General features: G+C 44.6%; 1 protein-coding gene across 10 annotated transcripts in view; it reads left to right on the top strand.

Annotated features, from left to right (window-relative positions):
- The window catches only part of khk (ketohexokinase), a 111,885-nt gene that overhangs the window by 77,604 nt on the left and 7,309 nt on the right, over positions 1 to 26,972 (top strand). For all 10 annotated transcript variants that reach the window (XM_059964676.1, XM_059964669.1, XM_059964667.1 and 7 more), the window contains 2 exons: positions 24,306 to 24,394; positions 26,663 to 26,817. In XM_059964676.1, coding sequence (XP_059820659.1) covers positions 24,306 to 24,394; positions 26,663 to 26,817 — 244 coding nt within the window. The remainder of the gene's footprint in view (positions 1 to 24,305; positions 24,395 to 26,662; positions 26,818 to 26,972) is intronic.

Genomic DNA, 26,972 nt, shown 5'->3' with positions numbered 1-26,972 from the left:
TTTTAGGGGGACGTTGGCAAGTATGAAGATGTTTTACGGGGACGTTGGCAAGTATGAAGATGTTTTACGGGGACGTTGGCAAGTATGAAAGCGTTTTAGAGGGGCGTTGGCAAGAATTAAAGTGTATTAGGGGGACTTTGCCAAGTATGAAAGCGTTTCAGGGGGACGTTGGCAAGTATGAAAGCGTTTCAGGGGGACGTTGGCAAGTATGAAAGCGTTTTAGGGGGACGTTGGCAAGTATGAAAGCGTTTCAGAGGGACGTTGGCAACTATGAAAGTGTTTTAGGGGGACGTTGGCAAGTATGAAAGTCTTAGGGGGACGTTGGCAAGTATGAAAGCGTTTTAGTGGGACGTTGGTAAGTATAAAAGCGTTTTAGAAGGACGTTGGCAAGTATGAAAGTGTTTCACGGGGACGTTGGCAAATATGAAGATGTTTTATGGGGACGTTGGCAAGTATGAATGCGTTTTAGTGGGGAGTTGGCAAGTATGAAAGCGTTTTAAGTGGATGTTGGCAAGTATAAAAGCGTTTTAGAGGGACGTTGGCAAGTATGAAAGCGTTTTAGGGGGACATTGGCAAGTATGAACGTGTTTTAGGGGGACGTTGGCAAGTATGAAAGCTTCTTAGAGGGACGTTGGCAAGTATGAAAGCGTTTTAAGGGGACGTTGGCAAGTATGAAAGCGTTTTAGGAGGACGTTGGCAAGTAAGAAAGCGTCTTAGAGGGACGTTGGCAAGTATGGAAGCATTTTAGGAGGACGTTGGCAAGTAAGAAAGCGTCTTAGACGGACGTTGGCAATTATGAAAGCGTTTTGATGTCGCGTTGCAAGTATGAAAGCGTTTTAGAGCGACATTGGCAAGAATGAACGCGTTTTAGAGGGACGTTGGCAAGCATGAACGCGTTTTAGAGGGATGTTGGCAAGCATGAACGCGTTTTAAGGGGACGTTGGCAAGAATTAAAGTGTTTTAGGGGGACGTTGGCAAGTATGAACGCGTTTTAGAGGGGCGTTGGGAAGTATGAACGCGTTTTAGAGGGATGTTGGCAAGCATGAACGCGTTTTAAGGGGACGTTGGCAAGAATTAAAGCGTTTTAGAGCGACATTGGCAAGAATGAACGCGTTTTAGAGGGACGTTGGCAAGCATGAACGCGTTTTAGAGGGATGTTGGCAAGCATGAACGCGTTTTAAGGGGACGTTGGCAAGAATTAAAGTGTTTTAGGGGGACGTTGGCAAGTATGAACGCGTTTTAGAGGGGCGTTGGGAAGTATGAAAGCGTTTCAGGGGGACGTTGGCAAGTATGAAAGCGTTTTAGGGGGAGGTTGGCAAGTATGAAAGCGTTTCAGGGGGACGTTGGCAACTATGAAAGTGTTTTAGGGGGACGTTGGCAAGTATGAAAGTGTTTTAAGGGGACGTTGGCAAGTATGAAGATATTTTAGGGGAACGTTGGCAAGTATGAAGATGTTTTGGGGGGACGTTGGCAAGTATGAAAGCATTTTAGGGGGACGTTGGCAAGTATGACAGCGTTTTAGAGGGGCGTTGGCAAGTATGAAAGCGTTTTAGTGGGGAGTTGGCAAGTATGAAAGTGTATTAGGGGGACATTGGCAAGTATGAAGGCGTTTTAGAGGGACGCTGGCAAGTATGAAAGCGTTTTAGGGGGACGTTGGCAAGTATGAAAGCGTTTTAGGGGGACGTTGGCAAGTATGAAAGTGTCTTAAGGGGACGTTGGCAAGTATGAAGATGTTTTATGGGGACGTTGGCAAGTATGAAAGCATTTTAGGGGGACGTTGGCAAGTATGAAAGCGTCTTAGAGGGACGTTGGCAAGTATGAAAGCGTTTTAGGGGGACGTTGGCAAGTATGAAAGCGTCTTAGAGGGACGTTGGCAAGTATGAAAGCGTTTTAGGGGGACGTTGGCAAGTATGGAAGCGATTTAGGAGGACGTTGGCAAGTAAGAAAGCGTCTTAGAGGGACGTTGGCAAGTATGAAAGCGATTTAGGAGGACGTTGGCAAGTATGAAAGCGTCTTAGAGGGACGTTGGCAAGTAAGAAAGCGTCTTAGAGGGACGTTGGCAAGTATGAAAGCGATTTAGGAGGACGTTGGCAAGTATGACAGCATTTTAGAGGGGCGTTGGCAAGTATGAAAGCGTTTTGGAGGCGCGTTGCAAGTATGAAAGCGTTTTAGAGTGACATTGGCAAGAATGAACGCATTTTAGAGGGACGTTGGCAAGCATGAACGCGTTTTAGAGGGACGTTGGCAAGTATGAAAGCGTTTTAAGGGGACGTTGGCAAGTATGAAAGCGTTTTAGGGGGACGTTGGCAAGTATGAAAGCGTCTTAGAGGGACGTTGGCAAGTATGAAAGCGTTTTAGGGGGACGTTGGCAAGTATGGAAGCGATTTAGGGGGACGTTGGCAAATAAGAAAGCGTCTTAGAGGGACGTTGGCAAGTATGAAAGCGATTTAGGAGGACGTTGGCAAGTATGACAGCATTTTAGAGGGGCGTTGGCAAGTATGAAAGCGTTTTGGAGGCGCGTTGCAAGTATGAAAGCGTTTTAGAGTGACATTGGCAAGAATGAACGCATTTTAGAGGGACGTTGGCAAGCATGAACGCGTTTTAGAGGGGCGTTGTCAAGAATTAAAGTGTTTTAGGGGGACTTTGCCAAGTATGAAAGCGTTTCAGGGGGACGTTGGCAAGTATGAAAGCGTTTCAGGAGGACGTTGGCAAGTATGAAAGCGTTTTAGGGGGACGTTGGCAAGTATGAAAGCGTTTCAGAGGGACGTTGGCAACTATGAAAGTGTTTTAGGGGGACGTTGGCAAGTATGAAAGCGTTTTAGTGGGACGTTGGTAAGTATAAAAGCGTTTTAGAAGGACGTTGGCAAGTATGAAAGTGTTTCACGGGGACGTTGGCAAATATGAAGATGTTTTATGGGGACGTTGGCAAGTATGAATGCGTTTTAGTGGGGAGTTGGCAAGTATGAAAGCGTTTTAAGTGGATGTTGGCAAGTATAAAAGCGTTTTAGAGGGACGTTGGCAAGTATGAAAGCGTTTTAGGGGGACATTGGCAAGTATGAACATGTTTTAGGGGGACGTTGGCAAGTATGAAAGTGTCTTAAGGGGACGTTGGCAAGTATGAAGATGTTTTATGGGGACGTTGGCAAGTATGAAAGCGTTTTAGGGGGACGTTGGCAAGTATGAAAGCGTCTTAGAGGGACGTTGGCAAGTATGAAAGCGTTTTAAGGGGACGTTGGCAAGTATGAAAGCGTTTTAGGAGGACGTTGGCAAGTAAGAAAGCGTCTTAGAGGGACGTTGGCAAGTATGGAAGCATTTTAGGAGGACGTTGGCAAGTAAGAAAGCGTCTTAGAGGGACGTTGGCAAGTATGAACGCATTTTAGAGGGACGTTGGCAAGCATGAACGCGTTTTAGAGGGGCGTTGGCAAGAATTAAAGTGTTTTAGGGGGACTTGGCCAAGTATGAAAGCGTTTCAGGGGGACATTGGCAAGTATGAAAGCGTTTTAGGGGGACGTTGACAAGTATGAAAGCGTTTCAGAGGGACGTTGGCAACTATGAAAGTGTTTTAGGGGGACGTTGGCAAGTATGAAAGCGTTTCAGGGGGACGTTGGCAAGTATGAAAGCGTTTTAGGGGGACGTTGGCAAGTATGAAAGCGTTTCAGAGGGACGTTGGCAACTATGAAAGTGTTTTAGGGGGACGTTGGCAAGTATGAAAGTCTTAGGGGGACGTTGGCAAGTATGAAAGCGTTTTAGTGGGACGTTGGTAAGTATAAAAGCGTTTTAGAAGGACGTTGGCAAGTATGAAAGTGTTTCACGGGGACGTTGGCAAATATGAAGATGTTTTATGGGGACGTTGGCAAGTATGAATGCGTTTTAGTGGGGAGTTGGCAGGTATGAAAGCGTTTTAAGTGGATGTTGGCAGGTATAAAAGCGTTTTAGAGGGACGTTGGCAAGTATGAAAGCGTTTTAGGGGGACATTGGCAAGTATGAACGTGTTTTAGGGGGACGTTGGCAAGTATGAAAGTGTCTTAAGGGGACGTTGGCAAGTATGAAGATGTTTTACGGGGACGTTGGCAAGTATGAAAGCGTTTTAGGGGGACGTTGGCAAGTATGAAAGCGTCTTAGAGGGACGTTGGCAAGTATGAAAGCGTTTTAAGGGGACGTTGGCAAGTATGAAAGCGTTTTAGGAGGACGTTGGCAAATAAGAAAGCGTCTTAGAGGGACGTTGGCAAGTATGAACGCATTTTAGAGGGACGTTGGCAAGCATGAACGCGTTTTAGAGGGGCGTTGGCAAGAATTAAAGTGTTTTAGGGGGACTTTGCCAAGTATGAAAGCGTTTCAGGGGGACATTGGCAAGTATGAAAGCGTTTTAGGGGGACGTTGGCAAGTATGAAAGCGTTTCAGAGGGACGTTGGCAACTATGAAAGTGTTTTAGGGGGACGTTGGCAAGTATGAAAGTCTTAGGGGGACGTTGGCAAGTATGAAAGCGTTTTAGTGGGACGTTGGTAAGTATAAAAGCGTTTTAGAAGGACGTTGGCAAGTATGAAAGTGTTTCACGGGGACGTTGGCAAATATGAAGATGTTTTATGGGGACGTTGGCAAGTATGAATGCGTTTTAGTGGGGAGTTGGCAAGTATGAAAGCGTTTTAAGTGGATGTTGGCAAGTATAAAAGCGTTTTAGAGGGACGTTGGCAAGTATGAAAGCGTTTTAGGGGGACATTGGCAAGTATGAACGTGTTTTAGGGGGACGTTGGCAAGTATGAAAGTGTCTTAAGGGGACGTTGGCAAGTATGGAAGCATTTTAGGAGGACGTTGGCAAGTAAGAAAGCGTCTTAGAGGGACGTTGGCAAGTATGAAATCGTTTTGGAGGCGCGTTGCAAGTATGAAAGCGTTTTAGAGCGACATTGGCAAGAATGAACGCGTTTTAGAGGGACGTTGGCAAGCATGAACGCGTTTTAGAGGGATGTTGGCAAGCATGAACGCGTTTTAGGGGGACGTTGGCAAGAATTAAAGTGTTTTAGGGGGACGTTGGCAAGTATGAACGCCGTTTAGAGGGGCGTTGGGAAGTATGAAGGTGTTTTACGGGGACTTTGGCAAGTATGAAAGCGTTTCAGGGGGACGTTGGCAAGTATGAAAGCGTTTTAGGGGGACGTTGGCAAGTATGAAAGCGTTTCAGGGGGACGTTGGCAACTATGAAAGTGTTTTAGGGGGACGTTGGCAAGTATGAAAGTGTTTTAAGGGGACGTTGGCAAGTATGAAGATATTTTAGGGGAACGTTGGCAAGTATGAAGATGTTTTGGGGGGACGTTGGCAAGTATCAAAGCGTTTTAGAGGGGCGTTGGCAAGTATGAAAGCGTCTTAGAGGGGCGTTGGCAAGTATGAAAGCGTCTTAGAGGGACGTTGGCAAGTATGAAAGCGTTTTAGGGGGATGTTGGCAAGTATGGAAGCATTTTAGGAGGACGTTGGCAAGTAAGAAAGCGTCTTAGAGGGAGGTTGGCAAGTATGAAAGCGATTTAGGAGGACGTTGGCAAGTATGAAAGCGTTTTAGAAGGACTTTGGTAAGTATGAAAGCGATTTAGGGGACATTGGCAAGTATGAAGGCGTTTTAGAGGGACGCTGGCAAGTATGAAAGCGTTTTAGGGGGACGTTGGCAAGTATGAAGATGTTTTACGGGGACGTTGGCAAGTATGAAAGCGTTTTAGGGGGACGTTGGCAAGTCTGAATGTGTTTTAGGGGGACGTTGGCAAGTATGAAGATGTTTTGGGGGGACGGCAAGAATCAAAGCGTTTTAGAGGGGCATTGGCAAGTATGATAGAGGGACATTGGCAAGTATGAAAGCGTTTTAAGGGGACGTTGGCAAGTATGAAAGCGTTTTAGGGGGACGTTGGCAAGTATGAACGTGTTTTAGGGGGACGTTGGCAAGTATGAAAGTGTCTTAAGGGGACGTTGGCAAGTATGAAGATGTTTTATGGGGACGTTGGCAAGTATGAAAGCGTTTTAAGGGGACGTTGGCAAGTATGAAAGCGTTTTAGGAGGACGTTGGCAAGTAAGAAAGCGTCTTAGAGGGACGTTGGCAAGTATGAACGCGTTTTAGAGGGGCGTTGGCAAGAATTAAAGTGTTTTAGGGGGACTTTGCCAAGTATGAAAGCGTTTCAGGGGGACGTTGGCAAGTATGAAAGCGTTTCAGGGGGACGTTGGCAAGTATGAAAGCGTTTTAGGGGGACGTTGGCAAGTATGAAAGCGTTTCAGAGGGACGTTGGCAACTATGAAAGTGTTTTAGGGGGACGTTGGCAAGTATGAAAGTCTTAGGGGGACGTTGGCAAGTATGAAAGCGTTTTAGTGGGACGTTGGTAAGTATAAAAGCGTTTTAGAAGGACGTTGGCAAGTATGAAAGTGTTTCACGGGGACGTTGGCAAATATGAAGATGTTTCATGGGGACGTTGGCAAGTATGAATGCGTTTTAGTGGGGAGTTGGCAAGTATGAAAGCGTTTTAAGTGGATGTTGGCAAGTATAAAAGCGTTTTAGAGGGACGTTGGCAAGTATGAAAGCGTTTTAGGGGGACATTGGCAAGTATGAACGTGTTTTAGGGGGACGTTGGCAAGTATGAAAGCTTCTTAGAGGGACGTTGGCAAGTATGAAAGCGTTTTAAGGGGACGTTGGCAAGTATGAAAGCGTTTTAGGAGGACGTTGGCAAGTAAGAAAGCGTCTTAGAGGGACGTTGGCAAGTATGGAAGCATTTTAGGAGGACGTTGGCAAGTAAGAAAGCGTCTTAGACGGACGTTGGCAATTATGAAAGCGTTTTGGAGGCGCGTTGCAAGTATGAAAGCGTTTTAGAGCGACATTGGCAAAAATGAACGCGTTTTAGAGGGACGTTGGCAAGCATGAACGCGTTTTAGAGGGATGTTGGCAAGCATGAATGCGTTTTAAGGGGACGTTGGCAAGAATTAAAGTGTTTTAGGGGGACGTTGGCAAGTATGAACGCGTTTTAGAGGGGCGTTGGGAAGTATGAAGGTGTTTTACGGGGACTTTGGCAAGTATGAAAGCGTTTCAGGGGGACGTTGGCAAGTATGAAAGCGTTTCAGGGGGACGTTGGCAACTATGAAAGTGTTTTAGGGGACGTTGGCAAGTATGAAAGTGTTTTAAGGGGACGTTGGCAAGTATGAAGATATTTTAGGGGAACGTTGGCAAGTATGAAGATGTTTTGGGGGGACGTTGGCAAGTATCAAAGCGTTTTAGAGGGGCGTTGGCAAGTATGAAAGCGTCTTAGAGGGGCGTTGGCAAGTATGAAAGCGTCTTAGAGGGACGTTGGCAAGTATGAAAGCGTTTTAGGGGGACGTTGGCAAGTATGGAAGCATTTTAGGAGGACGTTGGCAAGTAAGAAAGCGTCTTAGAGGGAGGTTGGCAAGTATGAAAGCGATTTAGGAGGACGTTGGCAAGTATGAAAGCGTTTTAGAAGGACGTTGGTAAGTATGAAAGCGATTTAGGGGACATTGGCAAGTATGAAGGCGTTTTAGAGGGACGCTGGCAAGTATGAAAGCGTTTTAGGGGGACGTTGGCAAGTATGAAGATGTTTTACGGGGACGTTGGAAAGTATGAAGATGTTTTACGGGGACGTTGGCAAGTATGAAGATTTTTTACGGGGACGTTGGCAAGTATGAAAGCGTTTTAGGGGGACGTTGGCAAGTCTGAATGTGTTTTAGGGGGACGTTGGCAAGTATGAAGATGTTTTGAGGGGACGGCAAGAATCAAAGCGTTTTAGAGGTGCATTAGCAAGTATGATAGAGGGACGTTGGCAAGTATAAAAGCGTTTTAAGGGGACGTTGGCAAGTATGAAAGCGTTTTAGGGGGACGTTGGCAAGAATGAAAGCGATTTAGGAGGACGTTGGCAAGTATGACAGCGTTTTAGGGGGACATTGGCAAGTATGAACGTGTTTTAGGGGGACGTTGGCAAGTATGAAAGTGTCTTAAGGGGACGTTGGCAAGTATGAAGATGTTTTATGGGGACGTTGGCAAGTATGAAAGCGTTTTAGGGGGACGTTGGCAAGTATGAAAGCGTCTTAGAGGGACGTTGGCAAGTATGAAAGCGTTTTAAGGGGACGTTGGCAAGTATGAAAGCGTTTTAGGGGGACGTTGGCAAGTATGAATATGTTTTAGGGGGATGTTGGCAAGAATGAAAGCGATTTAGGAGGACGTTGGCAAGTATGACAGCTTTTTAGAGGGGCGTTGGCAAGTACGAAAGCGTTTTGGAGGCGCGTTGCAAGTATGAAAGCGTTTTAGAGGGACATTGGCAAGAATGACCGCGTTTTAGAGGGACGTTGGCAAGCATGAACGCGTTTTAGAGGGACTTTGGCAAGCATGAACGCATTTTAGGGGGATGTTGGCAAGAATGAACGTTTTAGGGGGACGTTGGCAAGTATGAATGCGTTTTAGGGGGACGTTGGCAAGTATGAAAGTGTTTCAGGGGGACGTTGGCAACTATGAAAGCGTTTCAGGGGGACGTTGGCAAGTATGAAAGTGTTTCACGGGGACGTTGGCAAGTATGAATATGTCTTAGGGGGACGTTGGCAAGTATGAAAGCGTTTCAGAGGGACGTTGGCAACTATGAAAGTGTTTTAGGGGGACGTTGGCAAGTATGAAAGCGATTTAGGGTGACGTTGGTAAGTATGAAAGCGTTTTAGAAGGACGTTGGTAAGTATGAAAGCGATTTAGGGGGACGTTGGCGAGTATGAAAGCGTTTTAGTGGGACGTTGGCAAGTATGAAAGCGATTTAGGGTGACGTTGGTAAGTATGAAAGCGTTTTAGAAGGATGTTGGTAAGTATGAAAGCGATTTAGGGGGACGTTGGCGAGTATGAAAGCGTTTTAGTGGGACGTTGGTAAGTATGAAAGCGTTTTAGAAGGACGTTGGCAAGTATGAAAGTGTTTTACGGGGACGTTGGCAAGTATGAAAGCGTCTTAGAGGGACGCTGGCAAGTATGAAAGCGTTTTAGGGGGACGTTGGCAAGTATGGAAGCATTTTAGGAGGACGTTGGCAAGTAAGAAAGCGTCTTAGAGGGAGGTTGGCAAGTATGAAAGCGATTTAGGAGGACGTTGGCAAGTATGACAGCATTTTAGAGGGGCGTTGGCAAGTATGACAGCGTTTTAGAGGGGCGTTGGCAAGTATGAAAGCGTTTTAGTGGGGAGTTGGCAAGAATGAAAGTGTATTAGGAGGACATTGGCAAGTATGAAAGCGTTTTAGAGGGACGCTGGCAAGTATGAAAGCGTTTTAGGGGGACGTTGGCAAGTATGAAAGCGTTTTAGGGGGACGTTGGCAAGTATGAAAGTGTATTAGGAGGACATTGGCAAGTATGAAAGCGTTTTAGAGGGACGCTGGCAAGTATGAAAGCGTTTTAGGGGGACGTTGGCAAGTATGAAAGCGTTTTAGGGGGACGTTGGCAAGTATGAAAGTGTCTTAAGGGGACGTTGGTAAGTATGAAGATGTTTTATGGGGACGTTGGCAAGTATGAAAGCGTTTTAGGGGGACGCTGGCAAGTATGAAAGCGTCTTAGAGGGACGTTGGCAAGTATGAAAGCGTTTTAAGGGGACGTTGGCAAGTATGAAAGCGTTTTAGGGGGACGTTGGCAAGTATGAAAGCGTTTTAGGGGGACGTTGGCAAGTATGGAAGCGTCTTAGAGGGACGTTGGCAAGTATGAAAGCGTCTTAGAGGGACGTTGGCAAGTATGAAAGCGATTTAGGAGGACGTTGGCAAGTATGAAAGCGATTTAGAGGGGCGTTGGCAAGTATGAAAGCGTTTTGGAGGCGCGTTGCAAGTATGAAAGCGTTTTAGAGTGACATTGGCAAGAATGAACGCATTTTAGAGGGACGTTGGCAAGCATGAACGCGTTTTAGAGGGGCGTTGGCAAGAATTAAAGTGTTTTAGGGGGACTTTGCCAAGTATGAAAGCGTTTCAGGGGGACGTTGGCAAGTATGAAAGCGTTTTAGGGGGACGTTGGCAAGTATGAAAGCGTTTTAAGGGGACGTTGGCAAGTATGAAAGCGTTTCAGAGGGACGTTGGCAACTATGAAAGTGTTTTAGGGGGACGTTGGCAAGTATGAAAGTCTTAGGGGGACGTTGGCAAGTATGAAAGCGTTTTAGGGGGACGTTGGTAAGTATAAAAGCGTTTTAGAAGGACGTTGGCAAGTATGAAAGTGTTTCACGGGGACGTTGGCAAATATGAAGATGTTTCATGGGGACGTTGGCAAGTATGAATGCGTTTTAGTGGGGAGTTGGCAAGTATGAAAGCGTTTTAAGTGGATGTTGGCAAGTATAAAAGCGTTTTAGAGGGACGTTGGCAAGTATGAAAGCGTTTTAGGGGGACATTGGCAAGTATGAACGTGTTTTAGGGGGACGTTGGCAAGTATGAAAGTGTCTTAAGGGGACGTTGGCAAGTATGAAGATGTTTTATGGGGACGTTGGCAAGTATGAAAGCGTTTTAGGGGGACGTTGGCAAGTATGAAAGCGTCTTAGAGGGACGTTGGCAAGTATGAAAGCGTTTTAAGGGGACGTTGGCAAGTATGAAAGCGTTTTAGGAGGACGTTGGCAAGTAAGAAAGCGTCTTAGAGGGACGTTGGCAAGTATGGAAGCATTTTAGGAGGACGTTGGCAAGTAAGAAAGCGTCTTAGAGGGACGTTGGCAAGTATGAAAGCGTTTTGGAGGCGCGTTGCAAGTATGAAAGCGTTTTAGAGCGACATTGGCAAGCATGAACGCGTTTTAGAGGGATGTTGGCAAGCATGAACGCGTTTTAGGGGGACGTTGGCAAGAATTAAAGTGTTTTAGGGGGACGTTGTCAAGTATGAACGCGTTTTAGAGGGGCGTTGGGAAGTATGAAGGTGTTTTACGGGGACTTTGGCAAGTATGAAAGCGTTTCAGGGGGACGTTGGCAAGTATGAAAGCGTTTTAGGGGGACGTTGGCAAGTATGAAAGCGTTTCAGGGGGACGTTGGCAACTATGAAAGTGTTTTAGGGGGACGTTGGCAAGTATGAAAGTGTTTTAAGGGGACGTTGGCAAGTATGAAGATGTTTTAGGGGAACGTTGGCAAGTATGAAGATGTTTTGGGGGGACGTTGGCAAGTATCAAAGCGTTTTAGAGGGGCGTTGGCAAGTATGAAAGCGTCTTAGAGGGGCGTTGGCAAGTATGAAAGCGTCTTAGAGGGACTTTGGCAAGTATGAAAGCGTTTTAGGGGGACGTTGGCAAGTATGGAAGCATTTTAGGAGGACGTTGGCAAGTAAGAAAGCGTCTTAGAGGGAGGTTGGCAAGTATGAAAGCGATTTAGGGGACATTGGCAAGTATGAAGGCGTTTTAGAGGGACGCTGGCAAGTATGAAAGCGTTTTAGAGGGACGCTGGCAAGTATGAAAGCGTTTTAGAGGGACGTTGGCAAGTATGAAGATGTTTTACGGGGACGTTGGCAAGTATGAAAGCGTCTTAGAGGGACTTTGGCAAGTATGAAAGCGATTTAGGGGACATTGGCAAGTATGAAGGCGTTTTAGAGGGACTTTGGCAAGTATGAAAGCGATTTAGAGGGACGTTGGCAAGTATGAAGATGTTTTACGGGGACGTTGGCAAGTATGAAGATGTTTTACTGGGACGTTGGCAAGTATGAAAGTGTTTTAGGGGGACGTTGGCAAGTCTGAATGTGTTTTAGGGGGACGTTGGCAAGTATGAAGATGTTTTGGGGGGACGGCAAGAATCAAAGCGTTTTAGAGGGGCATTGGCAAGTATGATAGAGGGACGTTGGCAAGTATGAAAGCGTTTTAAGGGGACGTTGGCAAGAATGAAAGCGTTTTAGGGGGACGTTGGCAAGTATGAAAGCGATTTAGGAGGACATTGGCAAGTATGACAGCGTTTTAGGGGGACATTGGCAAGTATGAACGTGTTTTAGGGGGACGTTGGCAAGTATGAAAGTGTCTTAAGGGGACGTTGGCAAGTATGAAGATGTTTTATGGGGACGTTGGCAAGTATGAAAGCGTTTTAGGGGGACGTTGGCAAGTATGAAAGCGTCTTAGAGGGACGTTGGCAAGTATGAAAGCGTTTTAAGGGGACGTTGGCAAGTATGAATATGTTTTAGGGGGACGTTGGCAAGAATGAAAGCGATTTAGGAGGACGTTGGCAAGTATGACAGCGTTTTAGAGGGGCGTTGGCAAGTACGAAAGCGTTTTGGAGGCGCGTTGCAAGTATGAAAGCGTTTTAGAGGGACATTGGCAAGAATGAACGCGTTTTAGAGGGACGTTGGCAAGCATGAACGCGTTTTAGAGGGACGTTGGCAAGCATGAACGCATTTTAGGGGGATGTTGGCAAGAATGAAAGTTTTAGGGGGACGTTGGCAAGTATGAACGTGTTTTAGGGGGACGTTGGCAAGTATGAAAGTGTTTCAGGGGGACGTTGGCAACTATGAAAGTGTTTTAGGGGGACGTTGGCAAGTATGAAAGTGTTTCACGGGGACGTTGGCAAGTATGAATATGTTTTAGGGGGACGTTGGCAAGTATGAAAGCGTTTCAGAGGGACGTTGGCAAGTATGAAAGTGTGTTAGGGGGACGTTGGCAAGTATGAAAGCGATTTAGGGTGACGTTGGTAAGTATGAAAGCGTTTTAGAAGGACGTTGGTAAGTATGAAAGCGATTTAGGGGGACGTTGGCGAGTATGAAAGCGTTTTAGTGGGACGTTGGTAAGTATGAAAGTGTTTTAGGGCGAAGTTGGCAAGTATGAAAGCGATTTAGGAGGACGTTGGCAAGTATGACAGAATTTTAGAGGGGCGTTGGCAAGTATGAATGCGTTTTAGTCGAAGTTGGCAAGTATGAAAGTGTATTAGGGGGACATTGGCAAGTATGAAGGCGTTTTAGAGGGACGCTGGCAAGTATGAAAACGTTTTAGGGGGACGTTGGCAAGTATGAAAGTGTTTTACGGGGACGTTGGCAAGTATGAAGATGTTTTAGGGGGACGTTGGCAAGTATGAAAGTGTTTTAGGGCAAAGTTGGCAAGTATGAAAGTGTATTAGGGGGACATTGGCAAGTATGAAGGCGTTTTAGGGGGACGTTGGCAAGTATGAAAGTGTTTTAGAGGGACGTTGGCACGTATGAAAGTGTTTTAGGGCGAAGTTGGCAAGTATGAAAGTGTATTAGGGGGACATTGGCAAGTATGAATGTGTTTCACGGGGACGTTGGCAAGTATGAATATGTTTTAGGGGGACATTGGCAAGTATGAAGGCGTTTTAGGGGAAGTTGGCAAGTATGAAAGTGTTTCAGGGGGACGTTGGCAAGTATGAAAGAGTCTTAGGGGGTCTTTAGCAAGTATGAAGATGTTTTACGGGGACGTCAAGTATGTAAGCGTTTTAGGGGGACGTTGGCAAGTCTGAATGTGTTTTAGGGGGACGTTGGCAAGTATGAAGATGTTTTGGGGGGACCGCAAGAATCAAAGCGTTTTAGAGGGGCATTGGCAAGTATGATAGAGGGACGTTGGCAAGTATGAAAGCGTTTTAAGGGGACGTTGGTAAGTATGAAAGCGTTTTAGCGGGACGTTGGCAAAAATGAAAGCGATTTAGGAGGACGTTGGCAAGTATGACAGCGTTTTAGAGGCGCGTTGCAAGTATGACCGCGTTTTAGGGGGACGTTGGCAAGAATGAAAGTTTTAGGGGGACGTTGGCAAGTATGAAAGCGTTTTAGAAGGACGTTGGCAACTATGAAAGTGTTTTAGGGGGACGTTGGCAAGTATGAATGTGTTTCACGGGGACGTTGGCAAGTATGAATATGTTTTAGGGGGACGTTGGCAAGTATGAAAGCGTTTCAGAGGGACGTTGGCAACTATGAAAGTGTTTTAGGGGGACGTTTGCAAGTATGAAAGTGTTTTATGGGGACATTGGCAAGTATGAAGATGTTTTAGGGGAAAATTGGCAAGTATGAAGATGTTTTGGGGGGACGTTGGCAAGTATCAAAGCGTTTTAGAGGGGCGTTGGCAAGTATGAAAGCGTCTTAGAGGGACGTTGGCAAGTATGAAAGTGTTTCACGGGGACGTTGGCAAGTATGAATATGTTTTAGGGGGACGTTGGCAAGAATGAAAGCGATTTATTAGGACGTTGGCAAGTATGACAGCGTTTTAGAGGGACATTGTCAAGAATGAACGCGTTTTAGGGGGACGTTGGCAAGTATGAACGCGTTTTAGGGGGACGTTGGCAAGTATGAAAGCATTTTAGAGGGATGTTGGCAACTATGAAAGTGTTTTAGGGGGACGTTGGCAAGTATGAAAGTGTTTCACGGGGACGTTGGCAAGTATGAATATGTTTTAGGGGGACGTTGGCAAGTATGAAAGCGTTTCAGCGGGACGTTGGCAACTATGAAAGTGTTTTAGGGGGACGTTGGAATGTATGAAATCTTTTTAGAGGGACGTTGGCAGGTATGAACGCATTTTAGGGGGACGTTGGCAAGTCTGAATGTGTTTTAGGGGGACGTTGGCAAGTCTGAAAGCGTTTTAGGGGGATGTTGGCAAGTATGAAAGTGTTTCAGAGGGACGTTCGCATGTATGAAATCGTTTTAGGGGGACGTTGGCAAGTATGAAAGTATTTTAGAGGGACGTTAGCAAGTATGAAATCGTTTTAGGGGGACGTTGGCAAGTAGGAAAGCGTTTTAGAGGGTCGTTGGCAAGTATGAAAGCATTTTAAGGGGAAGTTTTGCAAGTATGAAAGTGTTTTAGGGGGACTTTGGCAAGTATGAAATTGTTTTAGGGGGATGTTGGCAAGTATGAAAGTGTTTTAGAGGGACGTTGGCAAGTATGGAAGTGTTTTAGGGGGACATTGGCAAGTATGAAAGCGTTCTAGAGGGGCGTTGGCAAGTATGAAAGAGTTTTAGGTGGACTTTGGCAAGTATGAACGTGTTTTAGGGCGAAGTTGGCAAGTATGGAAGTGTTTTAGGGGGACATTTTCATGTATGAAAGCGTTTTAGAGGGACGTTGGCAAGTATGAAAGCGTTTTAGGGGGACGTTAGCAAGTATGAAAGTGTTTCAGGGGGACGTTGGCAAGTATGAAGATGTCTTAGGGGGACTTTGACAAGTATGAAGATGTTTTACGGGGACGTTGGCAAGTATGAAAGCGTCTTAGAGGGGCGTTGGCAAGTATGAAAGCGTTTTGGAGGGGCCTTGGCAAGTATGAAAGCGTTTTAGAGGGACTTTGGCGAGCATGAATGCTTTTTAGAGGGACGTTGGCAAGCATGTAGATGTTTTACGGGGACGTTGGCAAGTATGAAGATGTTTTACGGGGACGTTGGCAAGTATGAAAGCGTTTTAGGGGGACGTTGGCAAGTATGAAGATGTTTTACGGGGACGTTGGCAAGTATGAAGATGTTTTACGGGGACGTTGGCAAGTATGAAAGCGTTTTAGGGGGACGTTGGCAAGTCTGAATGTGTTTTAGGGGGACGTTGGCAAGTATGAAGATGTTTTGGGGGGACGGCAAGAATCAAAGCGTTTTAGAGGGGCATTGGCAAGTATGATAGAGGGACGTTGGCAAGTATAAAAGCGTTTTAAGGGGACGTTGGCAAGTATGAAAGCGTTTTAGGGGGACGTTGGCAAGAATGAAAGCGATTTAGGAGGACGTTGGCAAGTATGACAGCGTTTTAGGGGGACATTGGCAAGTATGAACGTGTTTTAGGGGGACATTGGCAAGTATGAAGATGTTTTATGGGGACGTTGGCAAGTATGAAAGCGTTTTAGGGGGACGTTGGCAAGTATGAAAGCGTCTTAGAGGGACGTTGGCAAGTATGAAAGCGTTTTAAGGGGACGTTGGCAAGTATGAAAGCGTTTTAGGGGGACGTTGGCAAGTATGAATATGTTTTAGGGGGACGTTGGCAAGAATGAAAGCGATTTAGGAGGACGTTGGCAAGTATGACAGCGTTTTAGAGGGGCGTTGGCAAGTATGAATGTGTTTCACGGGGACGTTGGCAAGTATGAATATGTTTTAGGGGGACATTGGCAAGTATGAAGGCGTTTTAGGGGGACGTTGGCAAGAATGAAAGTTTTAGGGGGACGTTGGCAAGTATGAAAGCGTTTTAGAAGGACGTTGGCAACTATGAAAGTGTTTTAGGGGGACGTTGGCAAGTATGAAAGTGTTTCACGGGGACGTTGGCAAGTATGAATATGTTTTAGGGGGACGTTGGCAAGTATGAAAGCGTTTCAGAGGGACGTTGGCAACTATGAAAGTGTTTTAGGGGGACGTTTGCAAGTATGAAAGTGTTTTATGGGGACATTGGCAAGTATGAAGATGTTTTAGGGGAAAATTGGCAAGTATGAAGATGTTTTGGGGGGACGTTGGCAAGTATCAAAGCGTTTTAGAGGGGCGTTGGCAAGTATGAAAGTGTTTCACGGGGACGTTGGCAAGTATGAATATGTTTTAGGGGGACGTTGGCAAGAATGAAAGCGATTTATTAGGACGTTGGCAAGTATGACAGCGTTTTAGAGGGACATTGTCAAGAATGAACGCGTTTTAGGGGGACGTTGGCAAGTATGAACGCGTTTTAGGGGGACGTTGGCAAGTATGAAAGCATTTTAGAGGGATGTTGGCAACTATGAAAGTGTTTTAGGGGGACGTTGGCAAGTATGAAAGTGTTTCACGGGGACGTTGGCAAGTATGAATATGTTTTAGGGGGACGTTGGCAAGTATGAAAGCGTTTCAGCGGGACGTTGGCAACTATGAAAGTGTTTTAGGGGGACGTTGGAATGTATGAAATCTTTTTAGAGGGACGTTGGCAGGTATGAACGCATTTTAGGGGGACGTTGGCAAGTCTGAATGTGTTTTAGGGGGACGTTGGCAAGTCTGAAAGCGTTTTGGGGGATGTTGGCAAGTATGAAAGTGTTTCAGAGGGACGTTCGCATGTATGAAATCGTTTTAGGGGGACGTTGGCAAGTATGAAAGTATTTTAGAGGGACGTTAGCAAGTATGAAATCGTTTTAGGGGGACGTTGGCAAGTAGGAAAGCGTTTTAGAGGGTCGTTGGCAAGTATGAAAGCATTTTAAGGGGAAGTTTTGCAAGTATGAAAGTGTTTTAGGGGGACTTTGGCAAGTATGAAATTGTTTTAGGGGGATGTTGGCAAGTATGAAAGTGTTTTAGAGGGACGTTGGCAAGTATGGAAGTGTTTTAGGGGGACATTGGCAAGTATGAAAGCGTTCTAGAGGGGCGTTGGCAAGTATGAAAGAGTTTTAGGTGGACTTTGGCAAGTATGAACGTGTTTTAGGGCGAAGTTGGCAAGTATGGAAGTGTTTTAGGGGGACATTTTCATGTATGAAAGCGTTTTAGAGGGACGTTGGCAAGTATGAAAGCGTTTTAGGGGGACGTTAGCAAGTATGAAAGTGTTTCAGGGGGACGTTGGCAAGTATGAAGATGTCTTAGGGGGACTTTGACAAGTATGAAGATGTTTTACGGGGACGTTGGCAAGTATGAAAGCGTCTTAGAGGGGCGTTGGCAAGTATGAAAGCGTTTTGGAGGGGCCTTGGCAAGTATGAAAGCGTTTTAGAGGGACTTTGGCGAGCATGAATGCTTTTTAGAGGGACGTTGGCAAGCATGTAGATGTTTTACGGGGATGTTGGCAAGTATGAAGATGTTTTACGGGGACGTTGGCAAGTATGAAAGCGTTTTAGGGGGACGTTGGCAAGTATGAAGATGTTTTACGGGGACGTTGGCAAGTATGAAGATGTTTTACGGGGACGTTGGCAAGTATGAAAGCGTTTTAGGGGGACGTTGGCAAGTCTGAATGTGTTTTAGGGGGACGTTGGCAAGTATGAAGATGTTTTGGGGGGACGGCAAGAATCAAAGCGTTTTAGAGGGGCATTGGCAAGTATGATAGAGGGACGTTGGCAAGTATAAAAGCGTTTTAAGGGGACGTTGGCAAGTATGAAAGCGTTTTAGGGGGACGTTGGCAAGAATGAAAGCGATTTAGGAGGACGTTGGCAAGTATGACAGCGTTTTAGGGGGACATTGGCAAGTATGAACGTGTTTTAGGGGGACATTGGCAAGTATGAAGATGTTTTATGGGGACGTTGGCAAGTATGAAAGCGTTTTAGGGGGACGTTGGCAAGTATGAAAGCGTCTTAGAGGGACGTTGGCAAGTATGAAAGCGTTTTAAGGGGACGTTGGCAAGTATGAAAGCGTTTTAGGGGGACGTTGGCAAGTATGAATATGTTTTAGGGGGACGTTGGCAAGAATGAAAGCGATTTAGGAGGACGTTGGCAAGTATGACAGCGTTTTAGAGGGGCGTTGGCAAGTACGAAAGCGTTTTGGAGGCGCGTTGCAAGTATGAAAGCGTTTTAGAGGGACATTGGCAAGAATGAACGCGTTTTAGAGGGACGTTGGCAAGCATGAACGCGTTTTAGAGGGACGTTGGCAAGCATGAACGCATTTTAGGGGGATGTTGGCAAGAATGAAACTGTTAGGGGGACGTTGGCAAGTATGAACGTGTTTTAGGGGGACGTTGGCAAGTATGAAAGTGTTTCAGGGGGACGTTGGCAACTATGAAAGTGTTTTAGGGGGACGTTGGCAAGTATGAAAGTGTTTCACGGGGACGTTGGCAAGTATGAATATGTTTTAGGGGGACGTTGGCAAGTATGAAAGCGTTTCAGAGGGACGTTGGCAACTATGAAAGTGTTTTAGGGGGACGTTGGCAAGTATGAAAGCGATTTAGGGTGACGTTGGTAAGTATGAAAGCGTTTTAGAAGGACGTTGGTAAGTATGAAAGCGATTTAGGGGGACGTTGGCGAGTATGAAAGCGTTTTAGTGGGACGTTGGTAAGTATGAAAGCGTTTTAGAAGGACGTTGGCAAGTATGAAAGTGTTTTACGGGGACGTTGGCAAGTATGAATGCGTTTTAGGGGGACATTGGCAAGTATGAACGTGTTTTAGGGCGAAGTTGGCAAGTATGAAAGCGTTTTAGAGGGGCGTTGGCAAGTATGAAAGCGTCTTAGAGGGACGCTGGCAAGTATGAAAGCGTTTTAGGGGGACGTTGGCAAGTATGAAAGCGATTTAGAGGGACGTTGGCGAGTATGAAAGCGTTTTAGTGGGACGTTGGTAAGTATGAAAGTGTTTTACGGGGACGTTGGCAAGTATGAAGATGTTTTAGGGGGACGTTGGCAAGTATGAAAGTGTTTTAGGGCGAAGTTGGCAAGTATGAAAGTGTATTAGGGGGACATTGGCAAGTATGAAGGCGTTTTAGGGGGACGTTGGCAAGTATGAAAGTGTTTTAGAGGGACGTTGGCAAGTATGAAAGTGTTTTAGGGCGAAGTTGGCAAGTATGAAAGTGTTTTAGGGCTAAGTTGGCAAGTATGAAAGTGTATTGGGGGACATTGGCAAGTATGAAAGCGTTTTAGGGGGACATTGACAAGTATGAAGGCGTTTTAGAGGGACGCTGGCAAGTATGAAAGCGTTTTAGGGGGACGTTGGCAAGTATGAAAGTGTTTCAGGGGGACGTTGGCAAGTATGAAAGAGTCTTAGGGGGACTTTGGCAAGTATGAAGATGTTTTACGGGGACGTCAAGTATGAAAGCGTTTTAGGGGACGTTGGCAAAAATGAAAGCGATTTAGGAGGACGTTGGCAAGTATGACAGCGTTTTAGAGGCGCGTTGCAAGTATGACCGCATTTTAGGGGGACGTTGGCAAGAATGAAAGTTTTAGGGGGACGTTGGCAAGTATGAAAGCGTTTTAGAAGGACGTTGGCAACTATGAAAGTGTTTTAGTTGGACGTTGGCAAGTATGAAAGTGTTTCACGGGGACGTTGGCAAGTATGAATATGTTTTAGGGGGACGTTGGCAAGTATGAAAGCGTTTCAGAGGGACGTTGGCAACTATGAAAGTGTTTTAGGGGGACGTTTGCAAGTATGAAAGTGTTTTATGGGGACGTTGGCAAGTATGAAGATGTTTTAGGGGAAAATTGGCAAGTATGAAGATGTTTTGGGGGGACGTTGGCAAGTATCAAAGCGTTTTAGAGGGGCGTTGGCAAGTATGAAAGCGTCTTAGAGGGACGTTGGCAAGTATGAAAGTGTTTCACGGGGACGTTGGCAAGTATGAATATGTTTTAGGGGGACGTTGGCAAGAATGAAAGCGATTTAGGAGGACGTTGGCAAGTATGACAGCGTTTTAGAGGGACATTGGCAAGAATGAACGCGTTTTAGGGGGACGTTGGCAAGTATGAACGCGTTTTAGGGGGACGTTGGCAAGTATGAAAGCATTTTAGAGGGATGTTGGCAACTATGAAAGTGTTTTAGGGGGACGTTGGCAAGTATGAAAGTGTTTCACGGGGACGTTGGCAAGTATGAATATGTTTTAGGGGGACGTTGGCAAGTATGAAAGCGTTTCAGCGGGACGTTGGCAACTTTGAAAGTGTTTTAGGGGGACGTTGGAATGTATGAAATCTTTTTAGAGGGACGTTGGCAGGTATGAACGCATTTTAGGGGGACGTTGGCAAGTCTGAATGTGTTTTAGGGGGACGTTGGCAAGTCTGAAAGCGTTTTAGGGGGATGTTGGCAAGTATGAAAGTGTTTCAGAGGGACGTTCGCATGTATGAAATTGTTTTAGGGGGATGTTGGCAAGTATGAAAGTGTTTTAGAGGGACGTTGGCAAGTATGGAAGTGTTTTAGGGGGACGTTGGCAAGTATGAAAGCGTTCTAGAGGGGCGTTGGCAAGTATGAAAGAGTTTTAGGTGGACTTTGGCAAGTATGAACGTGTTTTAGGGCGAAGTTGGCAAGTATGGAAGTGTTTTAGGGGGACATTTTCATGTATGAAAGCGTTTTAGAGGGACGTTGGCAAGTATGAAAGCGTTTTAGGGGGACGTTAGCAAGTATGAAAGTGTTTCAGGGGGACGTTGGCAAGTATGAAGATGTCTTAGGGGGACTTTGACAAGTATGAAGATGTTTTACGGGGACGTTGGCAAGTATGAAAGCGTCTTAGAGGGGCGTTGGCAAGTATGAAAGCGTTTTGGAGGGGCCTTGGCAAGTATGAAAGCGTTTTAGAGGGACTTTGGCGAGCATGAATGCGTTTTAGAGGGACGTTGGCAAGCATGTAGATGTTTTAGGGGGACGTTGGCAAGTATGAAGGTGTTTTATGGGGACGTTGGCAAATATGAAAGCGTTTCAGAGGAACGTTGGCAAGTATGAAAGCATTTTCGAGGGACGTTGGCAGGTATGAAAGCGTTTTAGGGGGACGTTGGCAAGTATGAAGATGTCTTAGGGGGACTTTGACAAGTATGAAAGCGTCTTAGAGGGGCGTTGGCAAGTATGAAAGCGTTTTGGAGGGGCCTTGGCAAGTATGAAAGTGTTTTAGGGGGACGTTGGCAAGTATGAAAGTGTTTCACGGGGTCGTTGGCAAGTATGAAAGCGTTTTAGAGCGATGTTGGCAAGTAGGAAAGCGTTTTTTAGAGGGACGTTGGCAAGTATGAAAGCGTTTTAAGGGGACGTTTTGCAAGTATGAAAGTGTTTTAGGGGTCGTTGGCAAGTATGGAAGCATTTTAGGGGGACGTTGGCAAGTATGAAAGCGTTCTAGAGGGGCGTTGGCAAGTATGAAAGAGTTTTAGGTGGACTTTGGCAAGTATGAGCGTGTTTTAGGGCGATGTTGGCAAGTATGGAAGTGTTTTAGGGGGACATTTTCATGTATGAAAGCGTTTTAGAGGGACGTTGGCAAGTATGAAAGCGTTTTAGGGGGACGTTAGCAAGTATGAAAGTGTTTCAGGGGGACGTTGGCAAGTATGAAGATGTCTTGGGGGACGTTGGCAAGTGTGAAGATGTTTTACGGGGACGTTGGCAAGTATGAAAGCGTTTTAGGGGGACGTTGGCAAGTCTGAATGCGTTTTAGGGGGACGTTGGCAAGTCTGAATGCGTTTTAGGGGGACGTTGGCAAGTCTGAAAGTGTTTTAGGGGGATGTTGGCAAGTATGAAAGTGTTTCAGAGGGACGTTGGCAAGTATGAAATCGTTTTAGGGGGACGTTGGCAAGTATGAAAGTATTTTAGAGGGACGTTGGCAAGTATGAAAGTATTTTAGAGGGGTGTTGGCAAGTATGAAGGTGTTTTAGGGGTATGTTGGCAAGTATGAAAGTATTTCAGAGGGTCGTTGGCAAGTATGAAAGCGTTTCAGGGGGACGTTGGCAAGTATGAAAGCGTTTTAGGGGAAGTTGGCAAGTATAAAGCGTTTTAGGGGAAGTTGGCAAGTATGAAAGCGTTTCAGGGGGACGTTGGCAAGTATGAAAGCGTTTCAGGGGGACGTTGGCAAGTATGAAAGCGTTTCAGGGGGACGTTGGCAAGTATGAAAGCGTTTTAGGGGGACGTTGGCAAGTATGAAAGTGTTTCAGGGGGACGTTGGCAAGTATGGACGCGTTTTAGGGGGACGTTGGCAAGTATGGACGCATTTTAGGGGGACGTTGGCAAGTATGAAAGTGTTTCGGGGACGTTGGCAAGTATGGACGCGTTTTAGGTGGACGTTGGCAAGTATGAACGCATTTTAGGGGGACGTTGGCAAGTATGAAAGTGTTTCAGGGGGACGTTGGCAAGTATGGACGCGTTTTAGGGGGACGTTGGCAAGTATGAACGCATTTTAGGGGGACGTTGGCAAGTATGAAAGTGCTTCAGAGGAGTGTTGGGCTAAAAAGTATTCGGACAAGTTACAGTTAGCAATAATTTATTGTGTTACTGTAGGAGGACATGAAATTGGTCATCCAATATTGGCAACATTAGCAGAATGTTGGGAACACTGTATTCAGAAGGTCTTCAGTTTTGGGTGGATGGAAAATGAATGGGCACAAGATCTTGTGTTGCTTAATGTTGATTATGATCCCAGTGTTCCCCAGTGTCACTCCTCCATGTTTTCTCCCCTTTGCCTGTGTGGATATTGACACAGGTGGTTCAAAGGATCCAGTGACAGGTTGGACAGGTATTTCTGTTTATGTTGCAAAGTTTCAGGTGACTATTAAGAAAAGATTATCTGACAAAGTATCAGTATTCACATCTGATTTGGTTGCTATAATTTTCACCTTAAAATGGGTCAAAGAAGTATGCCCTGATTATGTACTTCTGTGCACTGAATCTTTCTCTGCCTTGACACCTATTAAAACAGATACTTCAGTTGTAGGCCAGACACTCTTCTTGAGATTGGACAACATTAGTTGAGACGGCAGAGTCTAGGCATGTGTATATATTTTTTAAGGGTTCCTGCCCACGTTGGGCTTGAAGGAAACGAAACGGCAAACATTCTTGTCAAACAGTCACTTAAAATCCAGGATGTAAATGTAGTGGTGCCTTTGCATAACGGGAGGTGAAAGCCATTGTTTAAAAGTCTGTTCAATCACTGTGGCAACAGAAGTGGGATAAGGAAAAGAAAGGATAGCATTTATATAAAATTCTGAGGATGATGGGAAACAGATGGGCGATGAGTATAAAAAGAACAAAGTTATACTTGCGTATTGGACATACTAGATGGAATAGTTCCCTGTTCAGAATTAAATGCATGATACAGGCATCTGTAAGGAGTATACCTGTCAATAAAAGATGCAGCATATACTGTTTGAATGCAGTTCCTATGAGGTGCAAAAGAAACATTTAATTGCTGGGTTGATTTCTTTGAGACAGACAGTTTAACATGGGAAGTTTGTTAGGATATCATTGCCATCATAAAGTATATAAGTGTGTATTTGACTTCCTAAAAACAGTATTAGATTTTTTGATATTATTTGAGATTTTTCTTGGTGCAGAATTTAGTGGGTATACTTCCTGTCTCTTTGCTCCACACTCCAACTCAGAAGGTGGCGGTAATGCACCTTATGTTGGTCTGGCAACCACCATTAAGCTTTACAAGAAGTGAAACTGAAAACTGCTGCAGTATCAGCCAGCCCTTGGAGATTTTATGTAAAACTGGAGTAATCAGAGTTTCTATTCTATCTTATTCCATTTAAAGGAACACTTAAATCAGAGATGGACTAAAGACGTGAAGCTTCAGGTGGAGTGTGTATTCATTATAGTATCTAGAAAAGGAAATGAAACTGCGAAAATAATGGGCGGGCCATAACTTTTCAGAGCTAGATCTTCCATAAAACTGCTTGTTTGTAGACTATAAAATATATGTTAAAATGATGTTTGCATCAAAATGAAATGTATGAAGACAAAGAAAAACTTATGAACTGTATTTTCACAAATCATTATTTAGACAAAACATCAGAGAAGAGCTAAAATAGAAAGAGTCTATAGTTAAAAATAATAAAATCTATCATGCAGCAACATCTGTTTACTTTCAAGCATAGATATTTCTACTTTATTTCTGCACTCCATAGGTCTTTGTCAGCAAAGATGTTGCCAGACACTTTGGATATAATTCAGCATCAGAAGCAGTAAAAGGACTTTACAGTCGGGTGAAACCTGGGTAAGTGTAATTGAAGACACAAATTCAACTGCTTTTACTGTGCAGTATTGGACCATGATTTTGGATATAAAGACCAGTATATTATGTTTATTGCCACGCTAACTTTCTGTCTCAGAAAGGCAGCATCCATTATTAAGGACCTCCGCCACCCAGGGCATGGCCTTTTCTCACTGTTACCATCAGGTAGGAGGTACAGAGGCCTGAAGGCACACAGTCAGCGATTCCCCTCTACAATCTTCTTCCCCTCTACAATCTGATTCCTAAATGGACATTGAATCTTTGGACCCTACCTCACTTTTTTTAATATGCAGTATTTCTGTTTTTGCACCTTTTTAAAATCTATTCAATATACATAATCGATTTATTTGGGGGTTTTTTCTTTGCTAGATTATGTATTGCATTGAACTGCTGCTGCTAAGTTAACAAATTTCACATCACATGCTGGTGATAATAAACCTGGTTCTGATTCTGACCATTTCTTTTCAATGATGTTGCAAAGGAGTTTCAAGTATTTATGTCAGTATAACCATGCTAGACCTTTGGCATGCCTTGGAGAATAATCACCAAATTTGGTCCTTCAGCCAATCTGTCCATACGAGTGTTTATGGGATCCTTTAACCTCCTCCTTCCTTTCACCATTTAATTTGTCACCATAAACTTATATTCCCTTTGTCATGGATATTAATTGTCCAGGGCTGGGGTTCCTTTCTGCCAGCCTCAGCTTTCTGGGACAGCAGCTGACAATTCTGGAGATCAGAAAGTTGGTTTTAAATAAGTTAAGCTTCTAACCAATATTCTTTGTGCAGCTTTTCGTTATAAATGGGAGCCAGTCTTTAGTTCTTAATGTAAATTGCAAACAGAAATCAGTCTGAAGTTAAAGGGACAGCTTTGTAAACAGCACTTTCCATAGTGCACGAACTGCTGGCCTGCAGCATGGGGCTGGCTGCTCAAAAGATGGAGTTATGTGAATTGGCCTGCCTCAAGCTCGACAACACTCGTTAAGTTATTTAGATCAAGAAAGTTTGCAGATCAGTTTGATACTATTGCTCAGTACTTCAAATAGCGAATCTATCAATAGTTGGAAGATTTGTGTCCTCAGAGAGTCAGCCCTCACAGCATTAATGTTGAGTGTTTGTGAGCTCTGTCACCAGAACCTTTTTTACCATATGTGTGAAGTTACTGAAGTGGCAGCAAAAACCCTTGACCATTCTTAACATTCCATTGTTAGGAATGGTCAAGGGATGACAAGAAGAATGACAGAAAAATGGGGTGTCTAGAAATCTATTTCTCTTTCTTTGATATTTGTGATAGACAACGTATTTGTCTGCAAATCATTTGTATTTCTTTGTAGCCTCTTTGAATTGTACCTGTATTTTAGAAATCATTTGTAATTTGGAAATCTTTTACAAGATAGAAATCCTCTATGAGTTTCAAATCAGTTTAAGAATTTTCCCTAAATTTAAACATGCATCACTAAAAATAAATGAGTGCTTAAACTGCTTTGTTAGCTGGCAGGACCTCCTGCTTGGTATGGTGAGAGGATCAGTGCTCAAAATGTTGGTATTGACACCGTGGATGATAAATAGGGAAGTGGTCTAGCCTTTGAAGGCTAGGTGACTACAGTATAACCTCCCTTTAGTGAGGTTGCATAGTGCAGCTACCTATGTAAGGGCTTAAGATCTTTGTTTGAGTTCAGAACCTCATGGATGGCAAACCCAATACCATCACATCCCCTCCATCATATCACAAACCTGCCTTTGAAAGAATTTATCGTATTTTCCTCAATCATTCTCTGTTCTAGCAAATTCCAATTATTATCTCAAAGTTCAAAAATTCAAAGTTCATTTATTAACAAATTATATATACTTTATACAATCTTGACAGTTGTCTCTTTACAGACAGCCACAAAACAAAGAAACCCAATGTGCAAAAAAAAACAGTAACATTTAGAACTTAAGTTTACAAAAGTGGGTTCACAGCCATGAGACCAGTCATCACTGCAGCCAGTCAAGGAGCTGGTTTGTTGCAGGCAACGGCCTCAGTTCAGCACAGAAATGAGTAAATCTTGCTGAGCCTGTGAGCGTGTACCTCACCTGCCCTGACACCCTGACCTTTTCAATCTGGCCCAGCACTTCAATTGGCCAAACATTGGCTCAGAACCAAATTAAACTCTAAGAAGAGATTGAACTGACAAATCAGGAAATTATTCTATCTATGGTTAGAGCGTGCTAAATAGAGTCTTTTAAATTGATTTCTCTTGTTTTTTAGTGCATACCTCATCTGTGCATGGGCTGAGGAAGGAGCTGATGCAATGGGTCCTGATGGAGTCTTTCATTCAAATGCATTTCCTCCTAAAAAACTTGTGGATACTCTTGGAGCTGGAGATACTTTCAATGCAGCTGTAATATTTGGATTATATAATGGTGAGTTTGAATTTGTTCTGCTTCAATGAAAGTAAGTTAGCTTTAAAAAGAGAAAATCTTTCCCCCAAACTTAAGTTGTCTTGTGTCACATTATTTTGAGTTTACATTGGCCTATATTGTATCAACACATTGTCCCACAGATTGTTATGTCACAT

The sequence above is a fragment of the Hypanus sabinus genome, chromosome 3 (assembly GCF_030144855.1).
Source record: "Hypanus sabinus isolate sHypSab1 chromosome 3, sHypSab1.hap1, whole genome shotgun sequence".
Taxonomy (NCBI): domain Eukaryota; kingdom Metazoa; phylum Chordata; class Chondrichthyes; order Myliobatiformes; family Dasyatidae; genus Hypanus; species Hypanus sabinus.
The sequence above is the reverse complement of the archived record's forward strand: the minus strand, read 5'-3'. Positions and strand labels throughout refer to the sequence as shown.